Source organism: Sturnira hondurensis, unplaced genomic scaffold (assembly GCF_014824575.4).
Source record: "Sturnira hondurensis isolate 20B ecotype Veracruz unplaced genomic scaffold, ASM1482457v3 Scaffold0019428, whole genome shotgun sequence".
Classification (NCBI taxonomy): Eukaryota; Metazoa; Chordata; class Mammalia; order Chiroptera; family Phyllostomidae; genus Sturnira; species Sturnira hondurensis.
Genome location: NW_028092059.1, coordinates 7,864,876 through 7,891,256, shown reverse-complemented (window position 1 = coordinate 7,891,256; position 26,381 = coordinate 7,864,876). Strand labels below are relative to the sequence as shown.

The window sequence follows — 26,381 nt, the reverse complement described above, 5'->3', positions numbered from 1 at the left end:
CCCTCCCTCCCCCATCTACTTATGAGCAAGGGCAGCTGTGGGGTGGTTCTGTGTGTAGGATTAAGAAACACTGACGTTCTTGAAATAAGCCAGATGTTTTTTTCAAAGGAAAAGATCACACCTAGAGAAGTGTTTATTTACAAGCCTCACAACAAAAGATTAAAAGAAAACTTTCAGGGGATAGAGGTCACAGAAACCACCCCCTTTCCCAACTCCTGTGTCCCAAGGACATTGAAAAACACTCCAAAAACATGAAAGATGATGTTGTGCTGGTTGTAAAAATTTGCAGATTAAGGTTATAATGATCAATAAATTACAATAGTTAACAATCTTAAGAGAGACTCCTGCCTTGACTTGACTTGATGTGTCCATCGGCCACTCCAACAATAGGTCCAGGACACACACACACACACACACACACACACACACACACACACGACTGTTTTTAGAAAGAAACGTGTTCTTTAATTAGTGTTCATGGAAACTTCAGGAACACTTTTGTGAGGCACTTCTTGAAAACCAAAACAAAACAACGACCTTTCTAAAACCGAAAGTGAAAGCTGTTACAACTTGTTAGTGATTACTCATTAGAGACAGTAAATTCGGTATTCTGGATAGTTTTAGATAAAATAACCATTTGAGCAGACTTTCTCTTTCTTTAAGGAGCTAAACCGTTAATCTGAGCGACACCCAGTCGGGAGAAGGCAGCGGCCACCTCCGGGGTCGGGCCCTCCCGCCGGGCTCCCAGGGGCTCCGGAGACTCGCGAGCAGGCTCCTCCCCGCCCCCCATCCCGCCGCCGCGCGGAGTTTCCGGGAGGCGGGGCGCTTTCGTCCGGCGGCGCTGCGTTCGGGGGTCCGAGGTAGGTGAGTGGGGCGGTCCGAGCCCCCTCTGCCACTCCTGCGCCTAGCGGTCCCGGGCTAGAGGCCCTGACTGCGGGGGGAGGCGGGTGCCGCGGGGCCGGGAACAGCGTGCGCGAGGAGCGACGGACAGGGAGCACCCAGGCAGCGGCTCTGCGGCTCCCCGCACCCCTGCGCTCCCTGCTCCCTGCTCCCCGCTCCCCGCTCCCCGGAGCTGCCCGGAGCTGCCCCCTTTCCGGGTAGCTTCCCCGGTCGCTGCGGCGACGTGTCCTCGAGGGGGCGCGCCTGCCTCCGAGCTCACTTTACCTTCTCTTTACCTTCCTGGTCTCCGACCCCGTCTCTCCTTAGTTTGCTTTGCTTCTTTCCGGAAACTGAAACTTAAAATGGTTTGTGTTTCCCCACTGTTCCTGCGGTGCTTCTATAGATAGTTCTTAGAAAAACTGGTTCCTTAATGAAGTGTACTCTGGCAGGCGCAGGGTTTGGCAGTCGTGCCTCGCTTTTCAGAATATGCAGGGATGTTCCTGAAAGAGATACCTGAAGGAGAATATGATGCTTCCCTGTCTGCAAAACACACGTTTTTAAAATTGTATTTTATTTCCATTAGCATTTATCCTCCTTATACCCTTTTCCACCACACACATACGTTTATTAAAAAAGCTATTTGTGTGTACCACCATTTCACTAAACACCACTTCCCTTCCAGCCCTTGTTCTTTCTTTTTGCTACCATGTATGCATATGGGAAGATTTGATTCTCTCAGGCCGGCACTCCAATGATAAGAGAATGTTAGGGGAATAGGGAGTAGGTGGGTGGAGGCGATTTGTATTGCTTTTTCATTTGCCTGCATAACAAATCACCACGGACTTAATAGCTTAAAAACCACGCATTTATGATCTTAAGTTAGAAGCCCAACCTGGCCTCACTGGGCTAAAATCAGTGTGTCTGCAGGGCTGCCTTCCTTTCTGTAGGCTACTGGGATAAATCTGTTCTTTTGCCTTTTTCTGCTTCTTTAGGCTCCTCACCTCCCTTGGCTCAGTGGTCCCCTTTCTCCATCTTCAGAGCCAACTTTACCTTCTGCCGTCCTCGCATCTCACCCTGACTTTGCTCTTCTGCCTTCCTCTTTCACTTTAAAGAACTGTGGTGATTACATTGGGCCCCACTGATAATCCAGGGCGAGACCCCTATTTTAAAGACAATTGATTAGCAACCTTACTTCAGTCTACAACCTTAATCCTCTTTAGCAATAATGTAACATATTCACAGATTCTGGGGATTAGGATGAAGACATCTTTAAGGGAGCCATCCCTCTGATTGCGTAAAAGGAAGGCTGTATTGTGCGTCCACTCATGCAAAGAGGGAGTGTATCCAGATATTAAATATGTCATAGGAAGTCAACATATTAAATATGTCATAAGAAGTTCTGGGGATAAAATGTAGTGGACCACTTATATGAGTTAAATATATTGAGAGCCTTTATTACAAGTTTCTAAGAATATTGACTTTAAAAAGCATTTAAATAATGTTGCAGTTTCTGCTTTCTGCAAATGTAATAAGAGGATTTCATATGCCTGGGATTCCTGGGCAGAACAAATACTTGAATCAAGAACCTGCATCATTCTACAAATTGTGAGTGTTTTTAGTGGGTAAACCTGTATATTGCCCTGGGTGGGTGCAAGGAGGGGTGGACATGGTCCCTGGCCTCAAGGTCATGGAAAATGACACAGGTACACAAACAAAACTCCCCAGAAAGAGGGAGACATACCATCCTTTGTGAGAATCAGAAAAGAACTTGGGAAATTTGGGATAGACCTTGAAGAACAATTTGAACCCATGTCAAACTTACAGACAAGTAGCAAGTACAATTTTTTTCCTGAATTATTTGAGAATTTTCCCAACTTTATTACTCATTACCCTGGGATTCTTGAATATGTATTTCCTACCCCCCAAAAGTATTCTCTATATAACCACAATGTAGAATTCATATTGAACATTACTGCCATCTAATTCTTGGATCCAATTCACATGTGGCCAGTTGTCCCATTAATATACTGTATAACAGAGAGACCCAGTTCAGAATAATATATTGCATTTAATTGTGATGTCTCTTTAGTTTCCTTTTGTCTGGCACAATTTCTTAGTCTTTCCTTGGTTTTTATGAACTTGAAACCTTTGAAATTTATGTAATTATTCTTCATGCTTATATTCAGGTCGTGTATCTTTGGCAGCCATATCATAGAAGTCCTGCTGTTTTTGCAGTGCACCCTACCGGGTGGCTCACGATCTGATTCACCTCATCACTGGCTTTGATTATTTCACTGTGGTGGCGTTTGCCTGGCTTCTCCACTGTAAAAGTCTTCTCCCCTTTGAAATTAATAAGTATTTTGTGAGGAAGTATTTTGAAACTCATGAAAGGATCCTTTTCCCCCCCAATTTTAATTTATTTACTTACATGAATATGGACTCATAGTTGTGTTTTGTTTTGTTTTGTTTTTTAACTGTACTCTGGATTTAATCATTACTGTCATTATTTACTTTTATGCTTAACTTACACACTGGGCCAGTGAGAACTTCCTTGGTCCTCATCATTCGCTGAGCACTTCTTTGCTTTCGGATACCATACAACGCTCTCTTGTACTTTTCCTGTCTCCATCCTAGAAATGGCTAGAAGACCAAAAGAGTAGTCATTTAAGATGGAACTTGGTGTTATGATTGAGCTGTTAACTGCAGAGGGATGTTAATACCTATCATTTTCTGTTACTGTGTTGAAAAGCAAAAAAATTTTAGACCACTTTTATATATTTATAGGTGTAAAGTTATTCGAAATACAGACTTTGTTCAGATGTAAGCCATGTAATAATAAAGACTTAGATGATAGGAGAAAAGGTATAACAAAGAACAGATGTGTCTTCTGTAGAAGTGTCAGAATTGTTATTTGTTTCTTACTGAGTTTGTGTGTTTATACTGTTTATAAAATATTAACAACTTCTTACATTAGGGAATCATGGCAGCTGACGAAAACAATGAAATGCGACTTTGGAAGGAGGATTGGTTAGATGAAGAATTTATGGAAGATAAACAAACTAAGGTAAAAAGGAAAAATTACTGGGTATTCTTAAAAATTAATTTATGGACATTAGTTTTGCAGTGAATCATGTTTCATATGTTTTTATCCAACATTACCTTGACTTTGGAAGTATATTAGGGTTTCCAAAATATTTTTACTTTCATATTCAAACCTTACAAGAAAAAACCCATATTTCTGTTTTGTCTTTCACAGAGCTTACAACCTGGCTGCTTTTACACCTCCTCCCTTATTTCTCTAGAATAATAATTTCTCTTTCACCTAGACGTTAGGAGCTTAGTTAGCAATGATCTGATCAGACCCAAGAGGGGAGGGAGGGTAGCTTAACCCATTTACAATAGGCCTTGTGCCTGGCAGGTGAAGGCAGAAAAAGAAAAAAATAACAGCAGATTTAAAAAATTGCTCCAGGGTAACATACGTGCAATTTAAAAATCATACCTCAGCCAGATAAGGAGGAAAGGAGTTGATAGAGCACTGGCCTTAGACTCAGAAGACCTGGGTCTCAGTCTTTGCTCTTCTGTGAAAATTTCCGAGTGAATGTTTGTGTGAAAGGCAGTTTCCCTGTGTGTAAAATGGAGATAATAATATTTGGGAGTGGTAGGACATGATGTAAAACATTCAACAAGTTTATGATTCACGTTATTGTATTTTTTTTTTGAACTGTCTAATTTCTTTGCTGTGTTCAGGGTGAGAGAAGTTTAGCTCCTTTAGTTCCTTTAGAAAAATGAGGTCAGGGGTTGTTTAAATTTTTGATGCTATTTGATATGTATATGTATATATTTTTAGAAATTACTTGATGACATGTTAAGGGAAAATATCGACTTAAAGGTGCAGATCCAAAAGCTTAAAGAGGAGTTACAGGAGATCACCGGGAATGCTCAGGTACCCTTTACTTATTTTATGTATCACATTTTTAATGATATCATTTTTCAGAAAAAGTGATTTTATTACATAAAATTAACTTTTAAAAACATTATGGTTGTCCACAGCAGCCTGTTTGTAATAGTCCCAAAGTGAAAACAATCCAGTGTCCCTCCGTAGTTGAGTGAATCAATAATTTGGGATGTACTCACACAATGAAATACTACACAGCAATGAGAATGAACAGATTACAATTACATGTAGCAACATGGATGAATTTCATGAACACAAAAAAAGGTAAAAGAGGGCACATCATATGCTTCCATGTAAATATAACGCAAAAGCAGGGTATTAGAAGTTAGCGTGGTAGGAACTAGAAGGGAACCCAAGAGTCCTGTGGAGTGTTGGTTGTGTTTTGTTTTTGATCTGGGTGCTGGTCACACGTGTGTGTGAGCACTTTGTAAAATTTCATCTAGCTGTAGACTTATGATAATGCACTGTTTATATTTATATGTACATTAATAAAATTTTCAAAAACAAAAAAATGATGATCATTATCAGTCACTTTTGGACAAAATTTTTGGTTTCGGTGTCTTTTTTGTTCTCCTCATTTAAAGTGCTACAGTAATTTAAATGAGTTGCACAGTTTAAAAAAAATGGATGTCTGTTTTCACCATTAGTCTCTCCTAAATTTTCCTGTGTTTGAATTTGACATAAATTTCACCCTTTTCCCCTCATAACAGCTCCTCATTGTTTCTTTACATGATTTAAATTGTTAAAGCGTTGCCACTCTGTTTCTGAAATAGGGGTAGGATAGTGAATATCCGGAAGTGAGGTTTCTCCTGTCTGTGGGACTCAGGGAAGGCTGTTAAACCAGAACCATTTACTCTTAGAATTCAAAGGGCCTTGAGAAACCAGCCAGCTCAGCTGATCCACTTCACAGGGGACTGAAGCCGTGGTCCAGAGGGCAGAGTGAAAGGCTTCCCGCCCCACTGTGCCCAGGACTGGAGTGAGACACTCACTCTCACTCCAAGAACTCCGGACTTTGTCAGGCACAGGCCCACCTCAGAGATACTGTGGGTTCGGCTCCGGAGCACCGCAGTAAAGCGAATATTGCAGTGTACGTGAGCCATGTGAATTTTTTTGTTTCCCAGCACTTGTAGAAGTTATCTTTATACTGTACTGTAGTCTGTTACTAAGAGTGCAGTAGCATTATATCCAAAAAACAATCTCATACCTTAGTTAAAAATACTGTGGTGCTGAAAAAGGCTAACCATCATTTGGACCATCAGTGGATCGTAACCTTTTTGCTGGTGGAGGGTCTTACCTTCAGTGTGTAAAATATGCAATATCTGCAAAGTGCAGTAAAGTGAAGCACAATAAAATGAGGTCTGTCCGTATACTAGATATCTCCATGTCATTGAGCAACACTTTGCCTTTTCTCAGACATTACAGATTGTTTGGAAATGGGAATTATGGTAATCAGGAATTCTACTGAAATCACATGTAGGCATACAGTGAATCTGAGATTAGCTCAGATGACTCAGTGAATATTACTGATTTTTTTGTGGTAACACCTTTTATTTCAGCATGTAAATAACCTTTGGAAATAGACACTAGACTCAGCATTTTTGTGTAGTTGCACAGGTCTGTTATTTCAGTGATTTTAAGCAGCTAAGTGTAACCACTTAACTTTATCCTCCAGATTATAAATCTTGTTGATAATGTCCCTTCACATTTTTATACACCCAGTCTGTGGTGATGGCTGAAAAGTTGAAGGAAGGAATTCCATTTGAGAAACTTTAAATTACAATAATTCAGGAGTCTTTCTTTCTGGATGACATTTTCAGGGTTTGACTACCTGTAGTGTACTCCCCACTCGGTGGGGTAATTTCATATCTCTGTGCAGTGAGAGTGAACACTCTGTCTGATGACTCCCGTGTGAGCAAGCCTGTTATTGGCACAGTTGTTTAAAAGTTGCTTAAGTATAAGAATGATGTAGTCTCTAGAATCAAACACCATACTATATTGACCAGTTTAAATATTGATCAGAAAAAGTGAGAGTTTATATACTTACAGCTTCATCTGTGCAATAAGATTAAAGGATCAGCATCTGATTACACTACTGAGTACTTGCCTGGGCAGAAGCAATTACTAAAGTTATTGAGTAAGACCATACTCAGTGTTCTGTGGGGATCTGCAATCAGTGGAGGATGAATTATGGGATGATCAGATCACATTATCACTGGAAGGACTTCAGTTTTTCTTGATTTTTTAAAAAAAGTATATTTTATTGATTATACCATTACAGTTGTTTTATTCCCCCCTTCATTCTCCTCCACCCTGTACACCCCCTCCCCTGCCATTCTCCCACTTTAGTTTATAACCATGTGTCTCAACTTCTTTAGATTCATATTTCCCCCACTATTCTCGCCCTCCCCCCTATCTATTTTCTACCTACCATCTATGCTATTTTCTGTATCTTCTCCCCACTTCTCCTCCTCCCACTCCCCTGTTGCTAACCCTCCATGTGTTCTTCATTTCTATGGTTCTACTCCTGATCTAGCTGTCCTCTTCGTTTGCTTTTGTTTTAGGTGTGGTTGTTGATAACTGTGAGTTTGCTGTCCTTTCCAAAGACCTACAACCAAGATTGCTTTATCTAGCAAAGTTTTCATTTAGAATGGAAGGACAGATAAAGTGCTTCTCAGATCAAATCAAGTTCAAGGAGTTCATCATCACCAAACCCTTATTATATAAAATGTTAAAGGGACTTATATAAGAAAAAGAAGATGAAAAATATGAACAGTGAAAGGACAGTTTTTCTTGATTTTAATCAAACATTTTTGTTTGAATTAGATTAAAGAGGACATTCCGGAAACAAAGATGAAATTCACATCTTTAGAGAAACCTGAGAGTGAGAGCCAGTTTTTAAACATCTCCTGTTCATTTCAAGTGACCTCACCAGTTCCTTACGAGCTACAAAAGGGAGAAGCGCTCATCACCTTTGATGAAGAAGAAGGTATGACAGATCCAATAATATGACCAAGTTACCTCTGGGAGACACCTGCACTTACAAAGAGCTTTCATAGATCTTTGGCTACTGTTTTACAATTTTACACATACTATTTCATCTCATCCTAGTAGTGAAACTCTGAGGCACGTATGATTATCCGCATTTCAGATATGGGAAAACTGACTCTGAGACGTTAAGTGATTTGAAGATGATCGCTCATTCACAATACAGTAACCCTGAGACTCAAGCCCAAGGGCTGTGATGTGCAATCCCAGCATCTTTCTGTTCTACCTGCTACCTCCAAATGATCGTCCTAGAAATAATGGTTTGAGGATGCAGAGCTCTGCACATTTCTCACAGACATTGTCTCATTTTATACTCTCATGAGTCTATGAAAGCAATAATATTGGAGCATTACTATTTGCTTTTTCTAGCCAAGGAAACAGATTCTCAGGTGTTTAAGTGAGTTACCAAAGGGCACATGACCAGTGAGTGGACAGGGCCCAGGAGTCAGATATGTGGGGTGGGATCCGATGTACGCTAAGTTGGCCATGCTGGGGCACCTTATGAGGATAATCTGGCTTTGAGTGCTATCTTTGCTCCTTGCTAGGAGTGTGATTTGTTTGGGTTCTTTATAAACCTCCAATTTTTATGACAGGCTTTGAGGTCATACCTACCTCATGGGGTTGCTTTGAGTGTTACATGAGAAATGCTGATAACATACTTCGCACAGTGTCTGACATATAATAAACAGGAAATGTTAGCTGTCATTATTGCCATGTTAGGACTTTTCCAAGTAAGGAAACTGAAGATTAAAGAAGATGGGGAACTTGCTCAGGGTCCATACAGCTAACAAATTGCACAGCTGAGATCCAAACCCTGACTTACTTTCTCCTGAACCAACATTCCTCTGAGCAGGCCGCCATGTGTCAGGTTATGGGTCTCCACAAGCCCTTCAAGTGCTCAGATGCTGGGAATCTATTATTGTAACTCATGTCTTCTGATTTCTGGTCCATCACAATAGCCTGAAAATAAGTGTTAGAAAGAAAGTGATTGTTTCTTTCTCAAGAAGTACAACCTCATATACAATAATTCAGTCATGAAGGTGCAACGGCCCCACAGCGTGACAACTGTGGTCAGTAATATTTTACTGCATATCTGAAAGTTGTCAAGAGAGTCAATATTCAAAGTTCTCATCAGAAAAAAAATGTTTTTGTAACTCTTAATGGTGGCAATGGTGACTAGACTTAGGGTGATTAATTTGCAGTATGTACTAATAGCGAATTATGATGTACACCTGAAACTAGTATAATGTTGTATGTCAGTTTTACCTCAATTGAAAAAAAAAATCAATGGTTTTCTAGCATGTCTGTATCTAGCCATACTGTTTGTTCACCCTGGGTCCGTCCCTACAGCTGAGGGCGGAGCAGGAGACCAAGATCTGTGCAGCCAGTTGGCCGTGGTTATTGGGATTAACCAGAAAGACCAAAGTGGGGATTTGGGAGGCAGGGATTCTGCACAGGGATTTCCTGGGAATGCTGAGAAAGGGATGTTCCTCAGAAACTTTGCCTCTCCTGTGTGTGTGGCTCTGAGGTCCTGCTCTCCTGGGGCAACTTTCAGTTTATACAGTTAATAGGATTTGGCTTTTGATGGTCACAGAAGTTGAAACCCGAGTGGTTGCTCTCAGCTGAGTCAGATCACCCGATGTTGGAGGTTTGGGTGTGGGGAGTAGAAGGGAAAGAGTATCTATCATCTAAGTATTAGTTCACTGATATTTTCTGTTACGGCCGCCTCTTGTCATTAACAAAAAAAAAGTCATAATTCAAGTTATAAAATCATATGGTACGATGATTGTGAATTCCCACATGACAACGCCCTGTCTTCTAACCCAGTTTCTCTCTTCCCCCAGCTGTGGTTTGCTAGCTGATTGTCTTAGAAACATGTGAGGTTGCTAAGACCAAGAGTATGGGTATATCTTATCTTCATGACAAATTACAGCAGGCATCTCCAAATATTGACAACTGAAGTGTTATAACCTCTCGTGTCACACAATTAAAAGTAAACACTCACATGCCCTTTAAGCAGACATACAGTTTCTGTGTACAGATCTCAGGATTTTTGGCACAATCACTAAGCCTGTCCTATTTGTATGGATAAATTTAACGTGATAGTTTTGTGATCCGTATCAACTTTTTAATGAATGGTTTCAAAAACCTTTTAGTGAAAGTCAAATTCCTAATCAAGTAGGGCAAAAAATAGAGATTTACTCTTTGATAGTGAAGCCTGTGTGGTCTTTAACATGTAGTCTTGGGAAGGAGAGACAAAAGAAATGTGGTGCTTGTAACATGTTAAAAGGAGCGGGAAAGGATGAATAAGGTCGATTGTCAGAATGACGCTGATCGACGCAGGCTTTCCCAGCTCACTCGAAGTGAGAGAAGTTTCTGGCTGTGCTTTACTGTAAGGGAATCCTCTGGTGATTCTGCCAGCAGTGGAAAGGGAGGGCCTGTGACTGTACTGAAATGATATGTGAGTTTCCAAAGGATTTAATCAGGCTTATCTCTTAAGAGATTAATCCAGAACTGAATGAGAATTTCTACATTGTAATCTTTGCTGACGTATTCTGACATTAATATATCCTGCTTGTGTGGCAAGACCATTATCACTTGGAAATGCTAAGAAAAGTTTAAAAATTAGGTCCTTTAAAATTAAAGAAAATTGAAAATGTTTACGATAATTTGTTGTTAAGCTGGAAGGGTAAAATATATTGAAATATTGGAAATTAATCCTTTCCAAATTATTTTTCAGTTGCCCAAAATGTGATCAGAATGAGGAAACACCATGTGCCTATAAAGGACATAGCTGTGGAGGTCATGGCCACGCCAGTTCCCTTAAAATCAGGCGTCAGATTCCAGGTAACATGGTGATTAAAGCTTTTCAGAATTCTGTTAAACATGGACACTGTTCTCATCCGTATCTCTGAATATGAAATGATCTCCCAGGTTCATGTGGAAGTGTCTAAAGTGAAGATCACCGTTACTGAAATTCCTGATGAATTGCCTAAAGACCTGATGAGAGACAAGCTAGAACTGAGCTTCTGTAAGTCCCGAAATGGAGGCGGAGAAGTGGAGTCCGTGGAGTACGATGAGCAGGCTAGAAGTGCTGTCATCACATTTGTGGAAAGTGGAGGTATTCCCAATTTTAGAATGTTAATAAGAAATAATGTACCATTTAAATTATGTTCTGTCATTTCTAAAAATATTTATTTTCTACAGAATTTATTACACTGCATACTAGGGGATTTTTAAAAGTATTATAAAGCAGTCGAGTCCTGAAAATGATTTTCATGAATGCTGAGAATAGTAGTATTAGAAATAACAAGTACATACATGTTAGTGCGTTTTCTTCATGTGCTAGGCGTGGAGCCAGGTGTTCCATACATTTGTCTCCTCTGTCTTAGACTCATTTTATCAATGAGGAAGCAGGCTTCGGAGGTGAGTAACTCACCCAAGATCACATAGTCGATGGTGGCAGATAAATTTACATTTATATATTTATGTTCATTAAATAAACATGCATATTAAACTGACTGTTTTATCCCACCTTTTAGGACTGTCAGGGGTCTCTTAGGCAGAGAAAATTGATAACAGAGAAGACAAGGGTTTTCCTGGGAAAGAATAGCTAGACATCTGTTCTGTTTTTAAGGTAGAAATGGACTTTTACCAAAGCATCTTAGGAAAGCTTACATTCTTACGATAAAAAGTAGAAGATTCTACAACTGCTTCTGTTAATTTGTTCAAATGATTCTCAATGTAAAAATCTCTTGTTGTAGTTCTTAGGGCTTCTCTGGGGTTTGCAATTGTACAGTTAGAAAACATTAACTGATTATGTTTTTTTTAATAACAAAATAATCCATGCTTTCTAGGAAAACTGAAATAACAGAGAAGAGCAACTAATTTAGTAAAAAATTGAGACATTTCCTTTCCTTTCTCCTACTATGTAGTTAGTTATGGTTAGATCTTTCTGGAATTGCTGGATCATAAGGTAATTCTATGTTTAATGTTTTAAGAAGCTGCCATACTGTGATCCCCGGTGGCCGCCCCATTTTACATTCCCACGAGCAGTCTACTGGGGTTTCGGTTTCTCCGCATCCTTGCCAGCAAGGGCCCACACTCTTCAGCACTGTATATGCTGCTGGTCCCAGGGGAGCTGGGGAGAGGAGAGAAAAACACACTGGGTGTTCTTCAGAACTGTTTCTGTGAAATTTTATGCTATCTTGACACATCACCCTTTTCCCCTTCAGGAGGAAAATGCTGCTAAACATAAATCTGATTATTCTTTGTTTTGGAGAAGACTGATGAATTTTTATTATTTGCTTTCACTTTTTCTGGACAGCATTGAACACTTCCCCCATCCCTTTGGTTAACATCGTTATATTAGTTTACTAAGTATCTTGTATTAGGTACAGGATAACGAACACATACATAAACACACACACTATGGTAATATAGTAATTTGTTATATATGTGTATATACATATATAGCAAAAATATAATATGTACAGTATTCTAGTCATAGTTTTCTTCACACTTCTTTAGAAACTGGGAAACAGTCTTCTTAGGATGGGTAGGTTTCTTTTTGCAGATGGTAATTGCATTTTATGTAGCTGGCTCAGGCGGGTCTGTCTGGGAATAGTGAAACCCTCTGTGCCTTGATTGACTGACTGCAATGGATAGTTCAAGAGAGAAGGATCTATTTCAGCCTCACTATTGTGCTGTGAAGTCTTTAAAGTGCATGGTGATGTCTTAAAAATTAATCACTCAGTTTACTGTTGTGATACTTCCCTGCTTGAAGGAAGTTTTAACTTAGTTTAAAATGTTTAGGATATAAATGAAATCATTAAAAAAAAATTTACTCCTAGTTGCTGAAAGGATTTTGAAGAACAAAGACTTTCCTCTCTATATAAATCAAGACCGCCATAGGGTTGCTGTTTCTCCGTACATGGAAACACACCTGAAAAAGTTCCAGGTAAGGTCATCTGTTTCGTTTTGGGAACTTACTGCTTGACACCACGCCGCAAAAAAAATAAAGAAAAAGTTGTGAGTCTGTTACTGTTTGAACCTCATTAGTGAGGAATAGCAAAATTGTTTCTCCACATCTGCTTGGCACAGAATGAGTTTGTCTTTTAAAAGAATGTTTTAGTGTAAAATTGTACCTTATTTAATTTGCTGTGCACTTTTTAGAACTAAAATTTCTCAGATAACAGCACAGTCTTTGTTTCTGTCGGTGGATACATGGCTACATGCCTCTTGTGTGTCTCCTACCACTGGACATTAAAAATAATTTTGCCTGCCCGTGTACTCTGAACTCATTATGTTTACCCCAAACCAGCTCCCTTCTTCTGGCCTACTCAGGTCTTAAATGGTGCCCCCACCTCCCTGGTCCACCAGCCTGAAAGTTAGAACTCATGCTTAACTCCTTGTTACTTCAGCTCAGACATTCGTTTGGCCGCTCAATCTCGTCGCCTCCACCCCTGACTACCTCTCTAACTGGTCTTGCTGTCAGTACAGTTGCCCTCCTTTCCTCTGTTTGTCTGATGTCACCAGAGTTGTCTTTCTGAAACTCAGATCTGACTCTGATGTGCTGATTCTTGAAAAATTTTCCTGGGGCTCCTTGTCTCCTAAGATAACTCTGAAATATTAAGCAGAGCTGATTAATGTAAAGTTTTGCAATTCAAAGCTGTTAGAAAATATTCTGTTGACCTTTTTTACTTTTCTTTCTAGGTATTTTCAGGAATATCTAAGAGGACGGTGCTTCTGACTGGCATGGCAGACCTTGGCATGATGGATGAGGAGACCGTGGAGGATTTAATTGGCGTTCACTTTCAGCGGGAGAAGAACGGAGGTGGAGAAGTAGACACGATCAAATGTTCTCTCCATCAACCTTACATAGCATACTTTCAAGAATAGGCTTATGGAGTCGTGACAATTAGAGCTTCTGAGCCCAAATTACCATCGGCATTAGGGAAAAATGAATTTCTTTCTCCTTTAAAAAATAAAAGCTTTAATTCTTAGTGTCCATATATTCTTAGAGACAAATATATTTTTATGCTTCCAAATATTCCTTTGTTTCTGGCTATGTTGCATATTTAGAAATGCAATAAGCTCCCTATATTAAAAACAGTCTTGTTCATAAATTATGTGGATTGGTGCCATTTCCTTTGAAATCCACTGTAAACAATACAATGGTTGTTTGTATCATTTACAGTTGCCACCTTGGCTCCTGCCACAGTCACTTGAGCCAATTCAGTTTTGGCCCTGGGTTCACTAGCATGCAGATTTGATTCTTAACATTCCCCCAAAGAATTATTATATTCAGCAGTTGGTGGTTTTTGTAGTGAATTTTCACAGAACTTGGAGTTCTCAGTTCCCATTTTCCAAAGTATTTCCACAGTTCCAGAGGAATTTCTCAGAGCCAAGTGTAGTTTTCTCTTGAACTTTCCTTTTCCCAGAGTGTCAAGTCCTTTTTAAGACACACCCCTCTCCAAATAGAACTTGTAAAGACCAGAATTTTCTTCCTTTTACACTTACAGTGGGAAAAATAGGTGTGAGAGGTTGACAACTTTGGAATAAAGAGAGAAGTAAGTGCATAGCTCCTGTTCTCTCCCTCATGCTTGGTGCGGGGAGTGTCTGAGGGTAAAAACACCATACCTGCTGCGTAGGGGCTGAAAACTTAGTCGGAGAGAGACCCGGTTTGTTAGCATCCTCCTGCTTTAACTTGCAGAAACTTTAAATGGTGAAAGTCAAGGTTCCTATTCAGAGAAGGTGAAGTTCTTTTTGGTAAAGAACTTTTGTACATTTTATATTTTAATAGGGCATGGTTCATGAAGAGCCAACAGCCTAATTCATATTAAAACGCTCGTGGAAATGAAATGCTTTTAGGAAAGATCCTAGACCTAAACCTATCCACTACTGCTTGCCATCTAAAATAAACGAAGAAAAGCTAGAAAGTACTTTGTTTTTCTTCTGATATTTTAGTTTTAGGTTTTAAAGTTGTTGTGCTATTATCAGAAGTAATCATTACTCTCACATTTCTTTTTGGAATGAGAGATGGAGCCTAAAAACTGAGCATGTGTCTGTCTTCAGATTCATTGTTTTAGAAAAAAAGATCTCCCATTGTATCAGTTGTTCTTTGGAAATAGTGACATTATTTTGGTTTCCTCAAATATAAGAAGAAAAGTTTTAGGAGCTTATTTAATTTCAGTGGGCTCAGTCTCACTAGCCCAGAGAGTGTCCTTTTTCGTGTGGGCAGACTGCCAATCAGAAAGAATTTTTTCCTAATATTTGGGATAAAGTTTGAAGCAGGCACTTTTGTTCCTTTGGGGGGCCTTCTGAAGGCAGTAAAATGGATAATTTTATTCAATTCTAAATTTGCACAGTGGTTTTTGATAAATTAAGTGATTATTTTAGAAAATTACACTTTTTTTTCTTTTCACCACTCCACCCATGTGTGATATGGCTGGATCTCAAAAATCAAGCTTTGGCTCTCCCGCTTATCTGTAGAGTTTTAAAGATTTTAGGGGAGGAAAGTTGAGTCTTTAGAAATTTACTGAAAGATACTGTATTAACTCTTTAATGTACTATATTTTAAGTTTGGAAAACTTAAATTTTGTGTCCAGGTGAAATAGCTCTACCGAACGTGTGGAGAGCTATTGTTAGTATGTAAGTCAGGACAGGTCTGTGGAATTGCAGTCCTTGCTGTTTGTAGACCTGCAAGTGAAAGCAGGCTTGGTTATGCTGTGACAGCAAACGACCTTCCACGTCTCAGTGACCTGACCAAACAAACACACTTGACTCTCATTCATGTCGAATGTCCAGCACAGGTTGGTAGGGGACTCTGTGCTGATCACTCAAGGCCCCATCTCAGAACATTCTTCCAGAATCATGGAGGTGAGGAAAAGTGACACCTGGAGAATCTTGCACCGACAATTAAATGTGACTCAGAAGTGACCTGTGTGGTTTGGTTTTACATATCATTTGCCAGAAGTAATCGCATGGCCTCACCAACAGCTTGTAAAAATGAGGAGAACCAGAGGTAGTTGATCCAGAATAAGGAAGAGAGCAGCCTGTCCTGTCCTGGTCAGCAGTATTTGGACCACTCTTCTTCACATACAAAATACACTCACCCCATCCCCCAGGGAGGAAAACATAATGTTCCCCCCCAAATGGCAGCAAGCCCAGAATGCATGAACTTGCCCTGGCTGGTGTAGCTCAGTGGACTGAGCATGGGCCTGCGAACCGCACGATTGCAGTTCGATTCCCAGTCAGGGCACATGCCTGGGTTGCAGGCCAGTTCCCTGCAGGCCAGTTCCCAGCAGGGGACTCACGAGAGGCAACCATACATTGATATTTCTCTCCTTCTCTCCTTCCCTTCCCCTCTAGAAATAAATAAATAAATAAAATATTTTAAAAATGCATGAACTTTAGGTGATATATGGTAGTTTCTGTATCAGGTCTGAATGTTCTCTTTTACCCAGAAATCCCCCAATATACAGTGGTGGAACTGTAACCAAATAACTGCAGTAGACTGTATCGCATCTGGAAAGGGTCCAAATGGGACACATAGCAGTTACAGAGTCAAGGTCATTCTGCAGTTGCATTGAGTGGACATGGAATCCATATCTCCTGGATGTGGAATTTTGACTAGGCTGTGATTCCACTCGCTGGAAGTTCTCTTGCTCATTGTTACAGCTCCTGGATGATTCTTTTCTCCTTGCTCTGCTTGGACATGTCTAGAATGGACATTCAAAGTGTATCTTTCTTCGAGGCCAAAAAGCTTCCTCACTAAGTACTTACTCATTATACTTCCTATGATCAATGTTTGTGACCAAAGGTTTTGAAGTTTTGCATAGTCAGTCTCTTTACTCTGCCTGCTGGATAGTTAGCTAGTGCAATTCAAATAAATAGGCTTCTTATTGTTACAGAATAGACCAGGGAGTTATGGGGTCCCTCTGTCACGGTGGATTCTTTGTCCACCACCAAGAGATTATGGCTCTCAATGCCAGAGTTTGGTGAAAAGGGAAGGAACTGTTCATTCAAAAGTTATACAGACTTAGAGTAATGACTTAATGTCTTTGTTAAAATCCCAAAGTCCCTTCAAACACACACATTCTTTCCCTTCTGCCCAGTTAGGCCAGTCAGAGGTACTGTATCTCAGGAAAAAATAGAAGTCCGCAGCTTGGCTAGGTCCAGGTTCTTCCCAGTAATCCGTGGCAAGCCTCTCACAGTTCCCAGCACCGTCAGCTCTATTGCTGGGATCTCCAGTTCTTAATCCAGACCCACGTGGCACCTTCCCATGGCCCATCAGCAAGAGTCCTTTCACCCCTTTCCTTCCCGCAGTGTCTCTCCGGCATTCTCCCAAACTGCTAAGAGAGAGCTCTGCATGGATAGAGAAAAGCCGCTTTTCCCCTAGCCTAAGAACGCCCTGTAGGAGAACCTAACTTCCGCATTCCGCTTCTGTGACTTGCTTCTGCCCTGTAGATAAGAGGGTCCTGCAGGCTCCACATAAGGAGATAGACATGACTTCCGCATTCCACTTCTGTAACCTGCTTCCGCTATGTAGACAGGAAGGTCCTACAGGTTATAAAATCCCCAAGAGCCCTTTGTTCGGGGCTCAGAATTTGGAGATCACTCTCCTCTGGGCCCGTGCCCGTAAATAAAGATCGTGCTCCTGAACCCTAGGTGTCTGGTCGCTTCATTTTTCTGTAACACATGGTTGCTATATTTTGCTTTACTGCTTTCTAAGCTGTGTGGTTAAAGGAGCCCTCCCCCCGCCCCCCTTCTGTGCTCCAAAACCGCAGGGTTAGCCCCGTGCATGGCTGCCATGCCTGGGGTTACATCCTGGCTCAAATCTTCCTCTGTAACCCCATTTCCCACTCCTCCCAGAACTGGCCACACCTGCCAGCACTCCCATATTTTTTTCAGCCTTTCTGGTCTGCCTTGGTGAGTCCAGGCAGGTGTGGCCCCCTGGTATGGAGCGGACCATCTTCGATCTCTCACACAAGCCCTGTAAAGGGGAGCTGCCTCCCATTTATAGCAGGGGCTAAAGTTATGCCAATCTCTCCATATCCTTGAAGCTAGCCAGCTGTTACAGATATATAAAACAACCATTTACAACCATGTGCATATCAGGTATGAAGCTGGCCAAGTATTGATACGCAAAATAACTTTCAATGGTCCTGCTCCAAAGGTCCCTTCCCTCAGTCCAGACTTGTGGGGGTGGGAATATCCTGTAGCTTTATATTTCTTGGACACCCCAAGTTCTGGACCTCATTTCAAATCTTTCATTTGGGGGTCCCTGGCTGCACCCTATTACATTATGATTTTTGTAATTAAAAAAGATACTTATTTTAGAGAAGAAAGGGGGGCGTTGATTTGCTTCACTTATTGATGCAGTCATTAGTTGATTCTTTTTTTAAGTTATATTTTATTGATTATACTATTACACTTGTCCCAATTTTTCCCTTTATCACCCTCCGCCCAGCACCACCCAGTCCCTCAGGCAATCCCCACCCTTTGTTCATGGTTGTTGTGGACTGCTCTGCCTGGTTTTAGGAATTGTAACTCTCTATCCCCTGTGGCTAAGGATGAGTGAGCGACCTCTGGAATGTGAGCCAAAGGAGACAAAAGCTTGTCTCTGGTAGCAAATGCTGCCTCAGTTTTTTTCCCTGCCCCCAAAGCATGGCTGGAAGTCCTTGACGGGTAAGACCCCTCAGAGGAGGGGCAACCTAGGCCAGACATGATCACTTGGGAAGCCGTCATGGAAGGACTTGGGGGGGGGCTGGGACAAAGAGGGAGCAATGCCCTCTTGCCCCCCAGCTTTGACAAAGCCCTAGTCCCCATGTACTCTGGGAGAAGTGCTTCCTGACTCTAATCCCCTTAAGCCTGAATACCCAATGGGGAAAGGTGCAGCTCCTTGCCTTGCTAGAGTGTGTCCTGGGGGAAAATCTGGCATCACAAAGTCTTCCTGATAAACCTGTGAAATCTGCTCTGCTAAGAGTGCTTTCATTCACATGTTAAGGGTTTGAGCAGGAAACCCTAAAACTCTTCCTGACAGAGTCTGACTGGGACTAAGCCCTCAGATTTCTTTGAAATGTTATCTACTGTTTGATCCTTGCCTCCCTGTATTCCTGTGTGTTACAACCCAATAAAAGCCCTTAGAGGAAGGGGCTCAATGCCCTTTTTCCCCTGAGAAACTGGCCACTGCTCAAGGCCTTTTTCCTCTGGGAAACTGGCCACCTCTCCTCCCCAAGCAGATCACATCATGTCTCTGTCATGGTTACTCTCATCTGTGGCACATGGGGGGACTTGTGAGGAAAGTAGCCTCCACACATGGTTATGTTCATGGGTCATGTGAGTAAGCTCTTTTTCTACTCAATTTCCTATGCTGTACTTTACATCCCCAAGGCTATTCTCTGACTACCAATGTGTACTTTTTAATTCCCTCACCTCTTCACCCATTTCCCCAAATTCCTCTACCATCTGGTAACCATCAAAACCCTCTCTGTATCCACGATACTGTCTCTGTTCCTATGTGCTTAGTTTGTTTTCTAGACTCAATTATTTTTTTAATTACTTATTCTTAACCACTTCATCTTTTTTTCAGTTTTTTAAAAAGATTTTATTTATTTATCTTTAGAGGGGAAAGGAAGGAGAAAGGGAGAGAAATATCAATGTATGGTTGCCTCTCGTGCATCCCCTGCTGGGAACTAGACTGCAACCCAGGCATGTGCCCTGACTGGGAATCGAACGGCAATCCTCTGGTTCACAGGCTCATGCTCAATCCACTGAGCTACACCAGCCAGGGCTAGACTCAATTATTGATAGATATGTATTTACTGCCAATTTATTGCTTATAGTTTTGATCTTTTTTGAAATAAGTCCCTTGAACATTTCATATAATAATGGTTTGGTGATGATGAAGTCCTTTAGTTTTTTTTTGTCTGGGAAGTTCTGACAAGCCATTCATGTGGAAAAGCCACTGTTAACAGCTTGGGTGGGCCCATATATTGGGTGGGGCAGAGCCTCAGAATCATCAGGGCAGGGCAAACAGTGTTAGCTGGGTTGATGGAGCCTCAGACATGGTACCCACCTGCAAGCTCTGTGGCTCTGTTGGGGGAGGGTTCAGAAAAATAACAATGGCTTTTGCTGGCCATTCTGTCTGGGAGAAAGCTGTCCCCCAGCTCTTGCCCTGATGCCAGACACTTCAGTTCCTCCCTGTATGCCACTGGTGCCTTTCAAGCGGTTACCTGGGCGCTGGAGCGCAGAGAGAGTGAGTCTGAGTAAGTTCATGTGTGGGTTCTTTAAGAGAAATTGCTTGAGGATTGAGAACTTTCTTCCACTGATCAATCTCCATTGGTTTTTGCAGCCAGAAGTTATAAGGACTTATTTTCCTGGCACTGGAACCCTGGGCTGGGGGCCTTTGTGTGGGGCTGGAACCCCTTGCTCCTGAGATATCTCTCCTGAATTTTTGTCCACCACACATGGGTGTGGGCCCAGCCTGTCCCATGTTTCTGTGTTTCTTTCGTTCCTACCAGTCTGGATGGATGGGATTTCTTTACACTGTAGCTGTCATATTTCCTTTCACCTTGATCTCTGATGCTTCTGAGTGATGGTTGTTCTATAGTTTAGATGTAATTTTGATGTGGTTGTGTGAGAAGGCAAACAGTGTTTACCAGAAGTTCATTGGTTGATTCTTGTATGTGCCCTGACCAGAGATTGAACCTGCAACCTAGGCGTGTTGAGACAGCTCTCTAACCAACTGAACTATCTGGCCAGGATAAGCTACTTATCTCTTTTATTCCGATCAATTTACCTGTGCTAACAGCCGCACCCACAGTTTTTTTCTGGATTTACCTTTAAATTTTTTTTAACACTCAAGGACATTTTTCCATTGTCTTTTGGAGAGAGATGAAGAGGAGAGAGAGAGGGAGAGAGGGAGAGAAACATCAGTATGAGAGGGAAACATCAATGGTCACCTCACGTACATACCCTGACCAGGGATAGAACCACAACCTAGGTTTGTGCCCGGACTGGGATTGGGATCGTACCTTCGGCCTTTTGGTTAACAGGATGATGCTCCAACCCACTGAGACACCCTGGTCAGAGCCTGGACTTCCTTTTTAAAGTTACTATAATTCTGTTTTCTTGGCCCTGTTCTTCTCTCGCTCTCTTCACTAAATTGTGGTACTTTGAGTCGATAGTGAGTTTTAGTTTCTTTTTCCTAAGCCAGTTTGTCAAATTGCAGTTCAATTGTTTTGTTTGTTTGTTTGTTTGTTTGTTTTGAGGGACTTTACTCTGTTCAGAGATTTGAACCTTGATTTAAACATTGATCTGATCCTTGCCAGAAGGCAGCCTCTGTTACTAAGGGTCTTCTCAATTTTTTCATTTGAGAATGAAAAATGTTGTTTCTTCACCGCTACGAATTCCTGTATTCCTGGACTTCATTTCCTTTCATTTCTGCTCTCAAAATGGCCAATTATAAACTCATTTCTTTCTTAAATACCTTGTCGAATGCTCCCAATAATAGCAGATATACGCTCCTGTAACCTAACAGGAACTTCTGTTGTTTAATATGACCTTTTCCTTACTTCAGGCTAGTTGTCCAGCCTAAATAGCACTATGACTCACTCGCATCCTTTCAGCCAGATCCTTCCCCCTTTGCACATACTTCACGTTCACTCCCCTAATCATTGAGTCCTTACTTAGGGCGTCAGGTTCTGGTCAATATCAAGCTGTCTTAGAATAAAGCCTCAGGACGGAGTTTTGGCCAAACTAAAAATGACATCTTGACCTCAGTTGTGTTTCAGCCCGAGGCCTATGAAAGCAGAGGACCTCACTGACCACAGCCTCGTGAAATCAGAAAGAACTCTACCAAGACTGACATTTGGACCTGGTAACAATTGTTACAAAAGAAACCAGGTTCTTCTTGTTCACGCAGTAAAGAATTACAGATCAGCAATCCTATTAGCGTGCAGGCGAAGTTTATTAGTGCTGAGCTCTAATGGGAGAGCAAAAGGAAGGGTAGCAAGAACAGAGTGGCCAGGGGCCAGGTGGACAGCACCCAGACTGCGACAGGCCTGCTGGCCAGAGAGAGCGGCCAGGGGCTGGAGGGCCAGGAAACACCCTCTGCCTTGTGGCAAGAAAGCCGAGAGTGAGCCCTTTGTTCTAAGGACTTATATATTGGTGGATGGGGGTGAAGACGTTTACATATTGATTGACGGGTAAATGTGGTGCCAGCTTTCCCCAGGGAGATGTGACTACCCAAACATAGGTATGTGTGCGGGTCTGTTAGCCTGAATCCTTATCTTGCTCCAGACTCCATTTGTTCATTTTGTATATGTGACAAGAGGAAGGCAGTTAATCCAAGCTACTTTATAGGCCTTTTCTTTGGGCACTATGGACCCTCCTGCCCTTTCCCCTTCCAGGCCTTGGGATAAACACACAGTCTCAAGGTTTTCCTTTTCCAAGCTGGTGGAGATGATAAATGCAGACTTTCAAGGGCTCGCCACCTTCCTGCACCATTACAGTTTTGCTTGTGTCATTCAGAATGCCTGGTAATCTTATCAGACAAGGCTCAGGGCTGCTGGGTCAATGAGTGAGAGTATCTTCCTTTGCTTCCAGCCTCTTCTATTGAATTCTTTGTTAGGATGTAATGGCGAGGGCCCTGCCTTTGTTTCCCCTCAGGCTGCTCATTCCTTGCTACTAAATAACACAATGACCAGCTATTCCCGGCCCTGACCAATCAGCAGAGCCCAGAACCCCCACTCCCTTAGCTACTGTAACCCATGATTTTTCCCCTTTATAATCGATCCCTTGGAAGCCATTGAGGAGCCAAGTCTTAGGCAAGCTCACCTGTGTCTCTGGGCTTGGCATGATTTTCTTGAATAAACCTTTACCTTCTTTGCTGCAAACTCTGTTGGCATTTTAGTGGGCTTTGATGTGTGTAGGTGTTGAGGGCAAAGGGGAACTAGCCAGAACATAGCTGTAAGGAAGCAAAAGGTGTTTTACTAACTAACGCAAAGAGGCTCCGGGACACACCCGAAGAGCAGGGTGTGTTCCAGGATGTGGTGTAAGAGCAACAAGGTTAGTCAAGCAGATAGCCATCTGGACAGTCACTAAGGAGGGAAATTTTGCCCCTGTGCACGAGCTTAACTGACCAATCAAGTAAAGGAGCACGAGCCAGTGCACGAGTTAACTCACCAATAATCAGTGACCCTATTATGCCCCTGAGCCAACCGCTAACCGCCACATCTGCTTCTGTATCCAGCTTGCTTGCGCGCCTCCTTAAAACCCTAAGCCTGTAAGCGTTTGGCGCGACTCTCATTTGCAGCCCTTGCGGGCACCGTGTCTCTGGACACTTTGGAGAGTTCGCCCCTGCGCAGGTTAAACTTGGCCAATAAAGTAACATCTTTGGAACCCCGAAAATCTCCGACATTTGTTCTCTTGCGGTTGGTGAATGCAACATTGGCAAACAAACCCATTTACTTTGGTAACACAACTAGTTTTGTTGTTCACACATCTTTCAAAAAAAAACCCCCAAACCCCACAAACTAATTAGGTACATTATCTGCCTTCCAAGCTATCATGTGTAAGTTTTACCAACTGTTTTTCTGATATATAATATGGATCATTAGCTGTAATCTCTGGTAATTCTATTCTAATTACCTCCTAATTGGTTCTTAAGCCAAAGCCGTGCAGTATTTTACATTGTGACCCCCATTCCCATCCTTTGGCTGTTAAAATACTCCCATTCAGAATACTAATTTATGTATCAATCAGGATAGACTATGTGCCACCAATGTGACAAATTATCTTTAAATTTCAGAGATCCCAGACAACCGAAGTTGACTCCTTGCTCAGGCTGCATGTCCATGATAGGCAACAAACAAAATGCTCACGATAGACACTCAGGGGCCAGGCTAACTGCAGCATCATCTTGGTCATGACGCCAGGCTGCAGGGACGAACTTTGAAGAGTTTTGAACTGGCAGTGAAATTCCTGGTCCAGAAATGTCCTTTCCATTCATAACTCAACCAGAACTAAGTATATGACTCTGGCCAACAATAGCGGAGCTTGGATGTTCAATCCTACAATATGCTTGGAAGGCAGAAAGCCAAAACCGTAGAATGAATAATATTATGCTATCCAGTTGGTATTCAAAAAGAAAAGATACTCATTCTTGAAAAATATACAAAGTATAATGAAGATAATAAAAATCACCAAAACTCTCCCCTTGGAGATAATGGTAAAGCATTTTATGTCCTTCCTTCCAATCTTTTTTTTCCCCCGCAGTCATATCACATTTCATCTTGTGATTATACCCCATGTTATTATTTCCCTATTGTTGGTCATTAAGGTTATTTCCAACTTTTTTGCATTATATGTGCTATGATATTCATAAGCCCTTGTGTTATCTTAGTGTACACAGCTTTATTTGCAGTTCTGACCCTATTTCAGCTAAGCTGACAGGTTAAGGGATACCAGTTCTTTTAAGGATCTTAACACCTGTGGCTGCAATTGCTTTCTAGAGAGGTAGAAATTGGTCTGTGCTTTTATTAAGAGTCTAGTGAAGGGCTGTGTCATTCATCCCTTTCAGCATTGGGCATTACTCCTTTAACATTTTTTCTTTTTATCTTAGTTTTAGAAATCTTCTCAATGTATGTCACCATTTATAAAAATAAATTGTTATCAAGATATGGGTAATTGGTGTGGTTTTGCTTTTTGGTATCACAAATTTAACACATTCAGGAAAATGATGACCAATTGGATTTTACTTAAGCTGTAAGACAGACACAACTACAGTGAGGTATGAGGCCGCATGACTGGGGCTATTGGATTAAAATATATATATATTTTTTGGATGTAGTTTCAGTGATAAGCTGCTAGAATTATTTTGGTTGCATTTGGAGTCGTGCTCTTTCTAGTGCATTTTGGCACTCTGGGGGAGGAAGAAGTTTTCCTCAGCCGTTCTAGAATCTGTGGCTGGATCTGGAAATTAAACTGACAAAAAGAGATTAACAGGAGAAAAGCATACAAACTTATTTAAGATAAATTTTATATCACACCAGAGCCTTCCTAACGAAATGAAAACCCAAATAAGTGGTTAAACCTGAGTGTTTTCATGCTGGGGTTGGTGCAGAGTGCGAAGTCATAGAAAGTGGAAACTGACAGGACAGGGTATCAAAGTGTAGTGAACTCGGGGACACTTAGCAAGGCCTGCTTGTGCAGGTTGCGCTCTGTGTCCCTCCGTAGTTGGAGACAAAGATCCGCTCTCCCTCTGGGTTAAGGGAGGGCACTTCTCACCGGAGGGTTTTACGACTTGTTTCGGGAAAGTACAGACAGTCCTTCTTGCACATGCCGTTTCTCATATTCCTTTTGCTTTAAATATTCAATACGCCAAGTTATCACATTTCAAGGTAGCGTGTCCCTGTCAGCACATACAAGTTGGAAGAGCTGGCACAGACATGGTGAAGGGTTGCTCTGCATGTGGTTCAATGGCAGATGCGTAGACCTGCGTTCCCTACCAATACCAGACCTCTCATCATTCCCTAGAGAGCATGCCGCCTGGACTACGGCGCTCCTGTTCACCCCGAGTTCATCTTTGTTCCCGCCTGCAGCCCAAGCCACCGCTTTTCTACTTTTTCTTCATATACTTGACTTTTCTGGCTAAATGGCATTGTACAATAGATGGCCTTTGGGTCTTTCATGTAACATGATGTTTTGAACTTCATTCTTGTAGCATGTATTACTATTTCACCCCTTTTTATTGCTTAATAGTGTTACATTGTATATACTGTGTACATATACTGCATTTGGCTTATCCTTTAAGCAATCGATGGCCATTTGGGTTATTTCCACTTCTTGACTATTATGTATAATATAATGTTATGAGCATTTGCATGTAAGTCTTTGTTGGGGCATGTTTTCATTTCTCTTGGTTAGGTATCTAAGAGTGAACTTCTTGGTCATATAGTTAATTTATCCTTAACCTTTCAAGAAACTGCTGAAATGTTTAAAGGGTGACTGTAACATTTTACTTTCCCACCATGTATGATGTATGAGAGTTCTCATTTCTCCATATTCTTGACAATTTTTGTGATCTGTCTTTTTTATTACAGCTACTTTAATGTGGAGTGGCTTTAATTTACACTTCTTTAATGACTAATGATATTGAGCATATTGTCATGAGTATGTTATCCATTAATGCATCTTCTCTGATTAAACGTCTATTCAGTTTTTGTCTATTTTAAAATTGTATTGTTTTATTTTTGAATTGCAAGAATTATTTGTACATTCTGGATACAAATACCTTATCAGATATGTGATGTGCAAACATTTTTATGGTGTTCTTTCATTGTAGTGTGATGCTTGGATTGACCAAAAGTCCATACTTTTTTTTCTGTAAAATAAAAGACACATATTTCATTTTCTCCAAAAACTTTATTGATTTTGATATTTTGAGTAGGTTGGCTATCTCCTGTGTGGTATAACATTGAATATTCCCAATTAA

The 26,381-nt window shown here is 41.3% G+C and overlaps 1 protein-coding gene across 3 annotated transcripts; it reads left to right on the top strand.

Moving 5' to 3' along the window:
- Window positions 1–583: 583 nt before the first annotated feature.
- On the top strand, window positions 584–14,816 carry NMI (N-myc and STAT interactor). 3 transcript variants are annotated; one of them, XM_037027805.1, is made up of 8 exons: window positions 584–860; window positions 3,854–3,943; window positions 4,727–4,822; window positions 7,658–7,820; window positions 10,620–10,726; window positions 10,814–11,000; window positions 12,733–12,839; window positions 13,595–14,816. In XM_037027805.1, exons 2-8 carry the CDS (start codon window positions 3,860–3,862, stop codon window positions 13,778–13,780), a joined length of 930 nt encoding a protein of 309 aa, XP_036883700.1. In that variant the 5' UTR covers window positions 584–860; window positions 3,854–3,859; the 3' UTR covers window positions 13,781–14,816. The 3 variants fall into 3 exon arrangements, with proteins under 3 accessions (XP_036883700.1, XP_036883701.1, XP_036883702.1); XM_037027806.1 differs by having other exon boundaries at window positions 843–864; XM_037027807.1 differs by lacking the exon at window positions 584–860 and adding an exon at window positions 2,413–2,484.
- The last annotated feature ends 11,565 nt before the right edge of the window (window positions 14,817–26,381 follow it).

Coding starts and splice junctions, on each gene's coding strand:
- NMI (XM_037027805.1), top strand. CDS start 3,860: ATGGCAGCTGACGAAAACAATGAAATGCGACTTTGGAAGGAGGATTGG. Junction 3,944..4,726: donor TGGAAGATAAACAAACTAAG/GTAAAAAGGAAA, acceptor ATATATTTTTAG/AAATTACTTGATGACATGTT. Junction 4,823..7,657: donor AGATCACCGGGAATGCTCAG/GTACCCTTTACT, acceptor TGTTTGAATTAG/ATTAAAGAGGACATTCCGGA.